At 35.3% G+C, this 11522-nt stretch overlaps 2 protein-coding genes across 5 annotated transcripts; one reads left to right on the top strand and one right to left on the bottom strand.

Annotated features, from left to right (window-relative positions):
• The first annotated feature begins 336 nt into the window (after positions 1-336).
• LOC107946834 (outer envelope pore protein 37, chloroplastic) lies at positions 337-3790 on the top strand. 2 transcript variants are annotated; one of them, XM_016881312.2, is made up of 7 exons: positions 338-997; positions 1459-1548; positions 1878-2045; positions 2309-2403; positions 2596-2716; positions 2838-2956; positions 3230-3790. In XM_016881312.2, the coding sequence occupies exons 1-7, from the start codon at positions 593-595 to the stop codon at positions 3303-3305; spliced, it is 1074 nt and encodes a 357-aa protein (XP_016736801.1). In that variant the 5' UTR covers positions 338-592; the 3' UTR covers positions 3306-3790. The 2 variants fall into 2 exon arrangements, with proteins under 2 accessions (XP_016736793.1, XP_016736801.1); XM_016881304.2 differs by having other exon boundaries at positions 337-997; positions 2838-3790.
• A 308-nt stretch (positions 3791-4098) lies between these two features.
• On the bottom strand, positions 4099-11163 carry LOC107946819 (general transcription factor 3C polypeptide 5). 3 transcript variants are annotated; one of them, XR_005899386.1, is made up of 17 exons: positions 10893-11163; positions 10456-10768; positions 10250-10342; positions 10066-10156; positions 9456-9522; positions 8774-8816; positions 8210-8381; positions 8027-8125; positions 7856-7924; positions 7449-7587; positions 6985-7186; positions 6250-6353; positions 6047-6086; positions 5067-5326; positions 4790-4855; positions 4519-4670; positions 4099-4347 (listed from the first exon to the last, which is right to left on the bottom strand). XR_005899386.1 is itself a non-coding variant. In XM_041074286.1 (15 exons), exons 1-14 carry the CDS (start codon positions 11025-11027, stop codon positions 5091-5093), a joined length of 1803 nt encoding a protein of 600 aa, XP_040930220.1. In that variant the 5' UTR covers positions 11028-11162; the 3' UTR covers positions 4351-4670; positions 5067-5090. The 3 variants fall into 3 exon arrangements, 1 of the variants encoding a protein (XP_040930220.1); XR_005899385.1 differs by lacking the exon at positions 4790-4855 and having other exon boundaries at positions 10893-11162; XM_041074286.1 differs by lacking the exons at positions 4099-4347; positions 4790-4855 and having other exon boundaries at positions 4351-4670; positions 10893-11162.
• Between the last annotated feature and the right edge of the window lie 359 nt (positions 11164-11522).

Raw genomic sequence — 11522 nt, 5'->3', positions numbered from 1 at the left:
TTTTAAAAAATCATTAACCATCAATATAATAAACCACAAAGTAATTTCAAGATAAAAAGTAATATCAGTATAAAATATTCTTTTTTGTCTATAATTTCATATTTCACTTGGAATTTTAGATAACCTAAGAAAATAGTGTACCATTACCACATCTTAACATTGTTGACGAATATAAGATTAGGAAAAGATCAAAATATTAAAAATTCAAATAATGCAATCTCATTAAAACCAAACAACCCAAGTTTTATCTTAAAAAAAGTATAGGGTTAAGGGTTCAATCAGTACATTCTAAAGACATTTAGGTAAAAAGAAAAAAATGGGAGAATGGGGGGGGGGAAGGGGGCAAATCAGAATGAGAAAATTTAAAAAATGTAGAAATCGAAATAACCGGGTACACAAGCATGCAAAAGACGTCACTCTCTCTCCCAAATATCAATTTCCAAACAAAGCAAAAGCGTAGGTTGACGAAGAGTAACCCTGGCCCCTCGATTTTTTCTGGTAACCAAAGGCCAGAATTTTTAACCCTTTGAATACCATTACCACCCATATACCTTCAATTACACACCCCAAAATCCCTCTCCCAATTTTAGCCATGCTGGACGCTTCTCCTCGAATCCCCAATTACCTTGTCCCGCCCCTGTTACCGCCACCGCCACCGTCCCCTTTGGAGCCGGAGCCTGAGCCACCGCCACCTTCTCCACCACCCACGAAGCCCTACCAGTTTCTCTCTTCGGTATCCTCCCTCAGAGTGACTTCGGAGTTCGATACTGATAGCCGCGTGTTCTTCCACAAGCTGTCTTGTAAGCTCTTCGACAACCTTGCGAAGCTCAAACTCTCCTTCATCAACAACGCCAAACGCGAGATCACGGAGCCCCAGTTGGCGCTATTTTCTAAGTACTTGTCCATATACTACGATCCTGAAGAACAAAATGCCATATTCCGGGGTTACTACAATGTCGGTCCTACGTGGCATTTCAAAGCTGCCATTGATGTTAAGGTTGGTTTTCCTTTCCTTCCAACTCGCGGTTTTGGCTTAGTGGGAGTCATGGTTGGCAATGTCATTGAAAATTGCATAAAATTGAAACCTTTTTTTTATTGTGCATGGAAGATATGAAAGATTGTTTATTATTTGGTTTTCAAGAGAATTTTCGAGTACCGGGCTTTGCATTTGGTGATCGTTTTTCGAGCCTATGAAATTGATAATGGGGTTTCAGAGGAATTTGCTTTCATAAAATGGTCAAGTTGGTAGTCATACTTGAGTCTTGAAGACCTCTCTGAACATCCTTGTGTTGTTTTTTATCTTCAATCCTTTTTTTCGTTGTATTTTTGGGAATGGGGAGTTTATTGTTTTTGAAGCCAACTATCATAATTGTTGTTTAAGTGCTGAATAAATATTTCCTTAAAGCCACATATGCCATATCCCCTGAATCTCTCTCTCTCTCTTTTTTTTTTTCTCAGGCACAACAAGGTGAACTGGCAGTTATTGCAAAACTTGCTGATCCTAGTTATGCTGTTGAAGTGTCATCACCTGTTCCCGATGTTTCATTGGTGAGTTTTGTTTCTCCTGGTGTCTTACTAGTGAAAATCGATTGCTTGGCATTAAGTTATGGACAATTGAGAATCATTTATCATAGAATGACGTGGTAATTCAATTTCAGCAGTTTTTTGTGGTTCTAAGTTGCTTAATGCATGTGGTGTCATACTGTTGTTATTTTCTTTATGCATTATTCAACCCATACTATACTAACTTTTGCATCGCTTAAAACACTTGATTAATGGCAGTCCTCTTGTATTTTGTGCCTCCACTCTGATGTTTTTCAACATTGGTCATAGCTGTTTTTCTCTCTTAACTCATCTGAACTTTCCTGTTGCTGCAGCCCAGAGCGACATTTAGATTTCCCATCGGTGAATTTTCATTAGAGGAGAGGGAAGAGGATGACGTACCAAGGTTGTCGATAAATGGAATTGTTAAAGGTCCAATCTTGTATGGGGTAGGTGCCGCACGTTACATGGATGAAGAACTGAAACTAAGATACTCATATAAGGTGGGTTTTTTCCCTCAATGTTTTAGCTTTGTGTTTACAGTCTTGTTTATATACTTGTTCATTGATTGGCTACTCTGGCTTCTATGGGAGATCCATTGGTACACCTAATGTTGAATAACTTAGATGGCTAGGTTTTCAAAATTGGCTGAGGTGGCTGATCACCTTCTTCATAGGAAAATGCTGGGTTGGAAAACATTATGCATGTGTAAATTTTCAAGCTTTTTGAGTGCTTTAGTAGATGGTTTTGATGGTTTTCATTGCAGGATGGGACAATGTCATTTATTCCTAGCATTTCACTACCAACTAATACGGCGTCATTTGCATTCAAGCGACGCTTCAGTCCATCGGATAAATTGAGGTTAGTAGTTACAACTTTATCTTTGTAAATATTGGAATCTGTCATGAATGTGCTTAATAGCTAGAGGTGCCATTTCTTTTGTTTTGCATTATATATATATATGGAAACATATTTGATTCATTAGCTATAGAGGGTTGCTTTTTCCCTGCAATGTCAATTTCAATTGAAATGTTCTATTGCATTTATGTGCAGCTACTGGTACAATCTTGATTCAAACTATTGGAGTGTGGTGTACAAGCACACGTATGACAAAGACTTGAAATTCAAAGCTGGCTACGATTCTGAGGTTCGTCTTTGCTGGGCTTCTCTATGGGTAAGTTTATTCTGTTTTCTCTAGCATTTGTCGTTTGCTGAACTTGGTTGTCCTGAATTGTTTGCTTGAGATTCATTCCTATGACGACAATGACTTGATATATATCCTCTTTTCATTTCAGGTTGGAGATGAAAATGGCAAGGCAAAGACGACCCCCATGAAGATGAAAATCCAGGTTATGCTACAGGTACCACAGGATGACATTACGTCAACAGTGATATTGTTCCGTGTTAAAAAGAGGTGGGATATTTTATTGTTGTCCCATGCCACACTTCCTGTTTCTCTTTGGCATGGTTATTGGACATCTTTTTATGTGATGATATATATAATTGCTAATTGCTTTATAATTTATAACATAATGGCATCAGTTGGTTGTTGAAGTTGTGAATTAAATTATGATATGAATTGGAAGGCTATGTATAAGACTAAACGAACAAAGCATTCAAGTGGAACGAATAATATTGATGGCCAAGAAAACAGAAGTAACCTAAACCTCTTTCTTTCAACTTTCAGATTTCAGTTTCCATCTCTGATAAATAGCTCCAGTGGTGCCTCAACTCAGGACTGTATCTCTCCCTCTCTTCTTTGAGTCAAGAGTCCGATTCTGGTTCTCTTAACCAAAATCATTTTGGCAGGTCATGCATAAAATTAAGAACGCAAATGACCCCATCAAGCTATCATTGGTTGCATCATCTTGTACTCTACACTACCTAAATAACCCCAAGTGGACGATGATATTGATGTTCCTCTTAATCAAAGGTTGTTTGGCTCCTGTTAAAATCTCAGAGAGAAGGTGATGTAGACTGCATTTTTTGCCTTCGGTAATATGAAACAATCAGAGGTGAGGCCGGTTTTACCTGGGATGGAGTGGATGGAACAAGTGATGTCGTCCAGTGCCATTAACACTCGTATCCACAATTTTCTCCAGGGATCATACACATTTTTTTACTCACAAAATAGTGTAATGATGCTATTCATGTAGGATTGTTTTTTTAGATTATTTAGTTGTCTTATACATTATCATGTAACTAATTTTTAATTGTCAACTTAAATTGTTAAAATGATTTCAAGGTCTCCAATCAGTCTATGTGAAAAAACATTAGGTTGATTTGTAAACTTGAATTTCAAAAATAGATAACAAACATACAAAATAAAACATTCATTATTATTTCTTAAATCCATGAATTTATTGGATGCTAAAATTCAAATTCGTAAATTCATGTCCCTATATGCAACACTAGCCAATTCAGCAACTTTTGACTTAATTTCTAGAAGAATCAAATTCTTAAAAAAACTACTCTTTGGCCATCAACAAACGCATTGAACATAAATGAACTTAAGCTCAGAAACATTTTAGAAAATTGTTAACAAACACCGGCAGATTCAAAAATAAATAAACAAGCATGAATAAAAAGATTGTTAAGACCCAATTCATTTACAGCCCTAGCAGACTAGCCATGAAGCGACATTAAGTCCACTAAGAAAAAGAACAAAAACAGAGCTAATGCTTCAACTGTGATGATTATTCCTGGAAATTTGTTGTCTCCTCTTAATTTACAAAGGACCATGTCTTTTTCATACCATTATATTCCTTATCTAAAGCACAAATCAGTTTGGCTAAAAGATGCTTCCTGAAACCAGAAAATGATGGTTATGTTTTAATATTAGCATGGTACGACATTCTAGTACCAAAATTGTCATTTAATAGGTAGCTCTGTTCATTCACACAAGCTACATCATGTATGAGGTTAACTGGAAAATGGTATACATTACTGATACACTAAAACGTTATAGAAGTTTACCTGATAATTGGTAATTTAGGAGCTGATATGTAAACAAGACCTGCAATGGAACATGCAGATATCTAGTCACCCTTCTCTCTAGCTAGAAAGACTTTAACTGCAGTATATCTTCCCCATCCTACCACGTATTGTAGCTTCAAGAATCTGGAAATCTACAGTGAAAATACCAAAAAGCAGCACAACAATTTCACGTCCAATTTATATTAAAAGGCCTAAAAGCCAAAAACTATGAGAGATTCTAAAATGTAATGTTCCAATTGGATAGGTTCACCTATTTTGAAGTCTCATTAAAATTTTTTGCTCCTGAGATGTTACAGTAGGGTACAAGTTTTGACAACTTCAAAAAAGAATGTGTTTGAGATCAGAAACACAAAGCTATTATTAGTTTAAGCTGCTTTATGGAAAGTATAACTTAGAAAGACACTAGCTATATCATCTGACCAACAAATCAATCGCATAAATTTCCATTAGAAATTTTGAACTGTTGTTGCTGTAAGTGAAGCAAGATGAATGACTAAAAGGAGACAAAACAAAGGCAAGAAAGCTACCTGTAAACTTTGGAGTTAGGAACATTAGCTATCATCACCACCAACACCACCACCACCACCACCACCATCATCATCGTCGTCGTCGTCGTTGTCGTCGTCGTCGTCGTCAGAGTAGTTATTATCACCAAATTGTTCATATATTTCATACTCTCCATCACTAGTGTCTGCAGCCTGTATTGCATCAGTACCAGATCCAGTTGATGGAAAGCTACCAAAAAGCTCTTGCAAGTATGTCCTTGAGTTGTTCTCCATATCTAAATCTATGCAATATATAGGAAACTTAAAGCAGACAAGGAACATCCAGATGGAAACAAACCAAATACTAAACATATACAGGTTCTTATAAAAATGTGTATGCATGTGCTTGGATGCTTATCTTGCGTTAGTATATCTATTCATGTATGAAAAGCTCAGATACTTTGAGGTTGAAATTGAAGGCCTGTAATAGTTTGAAAGGCATATTCTTTACTAGAAATGAAGTCACCTCCCATGGTAAAAATATTTGTATATAGTAACAAGTTAGAATATATATTCATTGCTAGTCTTTTGTAAGAGTTTTACAGAAGATAACTTAAGAGATTTGCAATCACTTTTTTTTCTTAGAGCTACCCCAAGAGAACCAATTTTAACATAAAGAGCATACCTTATAACAATGCTGGCTCATCATTGTATACAAACACGATAGCCCAATGGTAGGTATTGCTAAAAGCAGCATGGATTTCAAGTAAAAAAGTTCCTTCTCAGGCTTACTATTAATTTCAGTAAACAGCGCTGGTTCATGTTAACTTGCATGAAACGGAAAAATTGATTACAAATCTTTAAGCCTTCAGACAAGGCAAACCTAAATCAACTTAGTAGGTGGAAAATGCCCTTATATGCTTTTCCTACACATGCACAAAAGCCTGGCTAACTCCAAACCACCATTCTATTTAAAAGACAAACTCTCAACAAAAGCACAGACTGCCGTGATTCAAGGATACATGTATCAGGTTGCAAAGAGATTTCATCATCCCCATCACCCTACGAATGAAAAAAAAAAAATTTTAATTAAGTTCCTTTCTGGGGTTTCTCTTTTTCTCTAAGATCAAAAACATGAAATAAGACAAATATACAGCAAAATCATGATATGCTGAGAGTTAACAAGAATGTTAAAACCAGAAGAAAAAACAAACATATGATTTACCAGAGTAAGTGTCTCATCATACGCATCCAATTCCTCTTCATCCTCAGCTTCAACTTCATCTTCCTTATTATCAGAACTTTTGGCTCTCTCTTTATCATCATCACCTATAAACTCCAAATGTTAAGCTAGTATTTTGCAACTTATATGATTACTCTAATGAAGCTAGTAAAACCAGTCTGACATATGAAGATTACAATATAGCTTTGACTGAAAGGTCATAAGAATTCACTAAGAAAATTGAAAATACGTATAAGAACGATTGACCAGGGAGAAAATCAGTGATAACATGGAAAACCAAAACTTGCAGCAAGGAATGTGGAAAATAAATTGATTTGAGAAAAAAGAAGCATGTGTCAACAATATAGAGTTACATGAATATATTAAAAAACATTCAATAACAATAATTTCAATATTGCTTTCCTAGATTAAGGATGTTAGATTATCACCAATATTGGGAGAATGCAAAATCAAAGTAAGGCAGTTAAATGAACCACCTAATGAATGAGGATATCACTAAGGTGACCGTATAAGTATAGTCTTTTCCCAGTGCCTCGAAAATATCACTTAACTATTAACAGCTGCATTTGATACAAAAATAATATTATAAATGGTATCTTAATTAACCTTAAAGTGTGCTTTTACGGCACTCATTACCAAAACCCAATGAATTAAAGAAACAAATAAAAGATGAGATGTCAAGAAACTTTTAAAAAAAAAAGCATTTCTTATCAGAACCTTTATTAGTTTGCTGATGCTCCTCTTGATGAGAGTTGAAGACATCCTTGTATAAGCATGACCTCTTTAACTTCTCAAATTCATTAGAGCAAGATTTCAGTATGCTTTCTGCACCAGTTTTGGGATATACTGACAAGAACCTCATTGCTACACGAAGTCTCAGGCAATCAAGCACACACTCGGAGAACCATCCAGTTTTAGGCTGCAAAGTTTCTACATAAAGTAAGCCTTAACATGTTTTCTCTAGAATAGCAAAATGAATTATAAGTTATATGATGAAATGAAAGATATCACAACAAAAAATAAACTTTTATCATCTAAGACTCTCATCTGTCCGATCTTACAAAAGAAATCCATGTGAAGACAAAAAAAAAAAAATTAAAAAATTAAAAAGAAAATCCATGGATGACACCAGAGATAAACAAACCAGCACGTCTGGACAACATTGAAGATAATAGACTCACATCGCATGTTTCTAATTTTGGAGGCTTTCGTATCTCTTGTTGAATGTAATCATCATCCAGTTCAAATAGTTGTAAAATCATCTGGAATTTGTAAGGAAATACTTGGAATGAACATAAATCTCCCCACTTATGCGTCAAACTGTGTAATAACAAAATTGTTAAAAGAAATCATTTTCAAACAAACCATTAAACTCAGCACAGGCATTTTGGATGGCATGGAACATCAAGCAACTGTTGTCAATGTTAAGTAATAAATTCGCTGAGCATACACCTTCCCTTTATTACAGTATATTGTGCAATAAATTGTGGTCATAAATTTCACTAATTCTACACCTAAAGGATTCCCAAAAAACAGAACTCTCAGGTACTCAGATTTCATATATTCGAATATACCAGTATCAACTTACTTGTTAGCCACGCTAGCATCTGCATAGTTCCGCAATGGTTCAGGTACACGAAAATCAGTTCTCTGATATCTGGTAAAAGAAAATGCAGAAGTAAGCATCCTACAATTGACTTAATGGAAGGCATTAAAGCACAAGATATAACAAAGGAGATTATTGCAGAAAAACTCTTACATGCGAGACTCAGGATCTTTGCGAGGATCATATCCTTTTCTGATCCAGAATCTCCGAAATGGTCCATTTGAGAAGTAGTAAGCAACCCCAAGTAGAAGCCTGAACGATAAGATCAGCAAGTGAATTCAACTGTTCCAAGAAAGAATTTGTTAATAAATAGGAGTGCAAGTTTTCAGGCAAGACCTTTTAAGCACCAAATGGCTAAATTTTAGACCTTTCTGAAGCAAGCGCTCAGTTACAGATTCCTTGGGCCATATAGGCCATTCTTCAAATAGCTTAGATACAGTCATCTGCCACTCCCACTGCTCTGAGTCCTGGGTTATATGTTCCTCCCAGTTCACATTCTTAGGAACCTGTACGAATGCTAAGTCCAACAGAAAGATGGAGTTTGGAGAATAAATCTGTACACTGCTCCATGGTAGAATCTCCTTAATTTTAATTCACTTACATAATACTAGGGAATTAATCTCATTGGTGCTATAAAATTGTCCAAAATCTCAGCAATTTACAAAAATATGCCAAGCTCTTAGTCAGTTATTTCCATCCGTAATTGATATATATATTCATAGAGACAAAATTTTCTTACTGAATCATCATAAAAGATTTTCTTCAATGTAAAGAAAGTGAAGATTAGATGAAGAAGAATATAAAGCCAATATGATGTAAACACTAGAAGCATATTGACTTTTAGTATTGGAAAACAAAATATAAATCCAGAAGAAAGGTAAAATGAAATCAGCAGGATATCTTTAATGTTGAAATCAATTGCAAGGCCTGGCTCTAGGTCAACCTGCATGGAAGGAAACAAAATTAGCAGTTCAAACATCTCTCCTCACTAAAATAAGATGTGCTGAAAGGAAAGGAGATATTAACTGCAGCCAAGTATGCACATGTCTTTTTAATGATACAGACAATGAAAAGCTTTGGTAGTATTATTAAAAAGAAAAGGCAGAGAACTGAAGTCCACCACAACTTAGATCAGCAACAGAGCTTCATTTGTTCCATATTTAGTTTAGTATCAACAAAATTGTTGCTCAGGATTATCATAACATAAGAAAGGCAAGCTGTCATAAACTTTTGGCAGGGTAGATGCATGTCACAATGTGAAAAAAAGGAAAAAAAACAAAATACAATTATCTTATATGGTCTTGATCAAACCACCTAGTGAGACTAATGTGCCTACAAAAATGATATAGTGAAAGAAAAACCGCCTTTTCCAGTAATCATTTTCATACCAGCAGCGGCTACTAAAAATATACTAACACCTTGATAAAATCTATTTGTAGATATACTATCAGAGACTTAAATCATAGTATGTAAATGGTTGAGCATGCGCATGTGCATTTGTTTGCTGTGGCGGCTGGCAGACAAGTGCATGTTTACTGCTGTTCAGAAAATATGTTGTGGAGAGAAATATTTTAGTTAATACCTGAGCACTATAATGTACAGCTACCTCTTGGTTCTTTTTTGAACTTAAGATGGTTGATGGTCTTAACCTGAAACAAGTACTACAAAAGTTAGTCCAAAGAGCAAAGCATTTCAAATCAACATTTACAAGCAATCTAGAATTAGATAGCATAAATCAAACACAACATTTCAAAGACAAGTTCTGCTCATAATTATGCCCCCCCTTCTTTTCAGATTTCTAAAAAGAAGTAGAACCAAGGTCACCTTTAACTTCTTAATTACAACCTGCACGGGGATTGATAAGTCAAATACTGCAAACAACATTTAACTTTCATATAACCATTTACACAATAATGTTCTTATTTTTTTATTAAGAAAAAAAAGCTTAAACATCCTGAAATATATATATACCTGGTTATTAGAAATACAAATCAAAATTGTTTATTTTAACCTTTTACAAAAAAATAAAAATAAAATAATCATAGTGCTTATTCATCAGTACATTGAGCAATGCCCCTCACCATATTAATAGAAAAAGAATATGAACTTAAATAAAGAATTTCCTTTTAACAAAAACAGAAAGGAAAAAGAAATATATGACATAAAGAAAATAAAATGTCAGGATTTCTTACACTACATTCTCTGGCATATCTTTGGGTGAAAAGAGCGGAGGCAATATCATCATCACATCCTCTTGATCCACATCCATGAACCCACCCTTTTCTGTTGAACAATTAACAAAAGTAAATAAATTTATCAGACAGAACATAATTTGGCTGCAACTACATGTTGAAGCGATTACCATAAAGGCCTCACCAAAGGATGTCTCTTCTGCTTCCACCCAATTTCCCTTTCTTTTCCTGGCAGCATTGGCATGAACAGGGAGAACATGCTGATAATCAGCCATTCCTGCACCAAAATAGGAAAATTCAAATTTCAAAGTAAGCACATATCACCTAAGCTCCATTTTTAAAACAATAATAAGCATTGATTAAAACAAAAACAAAAAAAAGAATTCTAACCATCAAAATTGTAAGCTTCGGAGACACGACAAACAATATCAGCACAAAGGTTCGATTCCTCTTCTTCTTCTTCTTCCGGTCTCTCCACTTCAACTCGAAATGGCTGTTTCGGGTTTTCCGCATCATTTACTCCTGATGTTGAACACTCTTGTAACTTACTTGAAGCTTCGGCGGTTTGGCGATTAGAACACTTCTTTTTCGATATTTTAAGCAGCAAACTGTTACAGGGGCTAAGCTCACCGAATGCAGGATGCGAGTACGGATCCCCGTGACGGAAATGGAGCTCCAATCTGTTTGGCTGCGAGCTACGAGCCTGTTAAGAGGGAACGAAAATCAAATTCCCAAGCTTGCACCCGTAGAGCCAAAAAAAAAAAAGGTATTCTTTTCAAGCCCTGAAAATAATAAAAATTAACAAGAAATGGTAATATAAAATTTGCCTTGAGAATCCCTTCGGTTCCTCCAAGAGTCTGGATGGCACGAGAGGTGGTCTTAGGATAGCCCGGATAGTGAATGGCAAACGCCTCATCTTTCGGCAACGTGCCTGAGACTCTGCCCTCTTTTATCACTCCCATTGCACCTCACTCGCCAACTGGGATTTTAGGTTTTTCTTTTCCCCCTTTAATCGGGAATTTTCTTTCGGTGTTTAGTTTAAATTCTTAAAGTTTAGGGTTCTGAGTTCTCACTTCCGCCAAAATTTATATTTTCTTTGTGTTTAAGGAGTTTGTGTTTGACTCAATTTGGTAAAAATAATCAGATGGTACTGATTCAAAATATGTAACTTAAAACTAATATTTTCAAAAAAAAAAAATTTAAACAGGTTTGGTAAGCCACGATTAAGCAAAATTACCCTTTTTGTCTAAAACTAAAGGGAGGGAATGACATCTCCTCTTTATTTTTCACGAAAAATATCAAAAGTTTTCTCAAAATTTTCCCCAAGTTCTCTCGAGGATTTTTCAACGTCTTTTCGTTTCTCTAAGCCAGATCTCAATATCGCTAAGTGTTTTCTAACACCAAATTTCGATTTTTTATCATTAAACATGTTTTACAAATTATTTTCTATTTTTTAA

The sequence above is a fragment of the Gossypium hirsutum genome, chromosome A08, assembly GCF_007990345.1.
Source record: "Gossypium hirsutum isolate 1008001.06 chromosome A08, Gossypium_hirsutum_v2.1, whole genome shotgun sequence".
NCBI lineage: Eukaryota > Viridiplantae > Streptophyta > Magnoliopsida > Malvales > Malvaceae > Gossypium > Gossypium hirsutum.
The sequence above is the reverse complement of the archived record's forward strand: the minus strand, read 5'-3'. Positions and strand labels throughout refer to the sequence as shown.

Coding starts and splice junctions, on each gene's coding strand:
- LOC107946834 (XM_016881304.2), top strand. CDS start 593: ATGCTGGACGCTTCTCCTCGAATCCCCAATTACCTTGTCCCGCCCCTG. Junction 1,549..1,877: donor CTGTTCCCGATGTTTCATTG/GTGAGTTTTGTT, acceptor CTGTTGCTGCAG/CCCAGAGCGACATTTAGATT. Junction 2,717..2,837: donor TTTGCTGGGCTTCTCTATGG/GTAAGTTTATTC, acceptor TTTTCATTTCAG/GTTGGAGATGAAAATGGCAA.
- LOC107946819 (XM_041074286.1), bottom strand. CDS start 11,027: ATGGGAGTGATAAAAGAGGGCAGAGTCTCAGGCACGTTGCCGAAAGAT. Junction 10,343..10,455: donor CGAAGCTTACAATTTTGATG/GTTAGAATTCTT, acceptor ATTTTGGTGCAG/GAATGGCTGATTATCAGCAT. Junction 6,087..6,249: donor ATGATGAGACACTTACTCTG/GTAAATCATATG, acceptor TTTCATTCGTAG/GGTGATGGGGATGATGAAAT.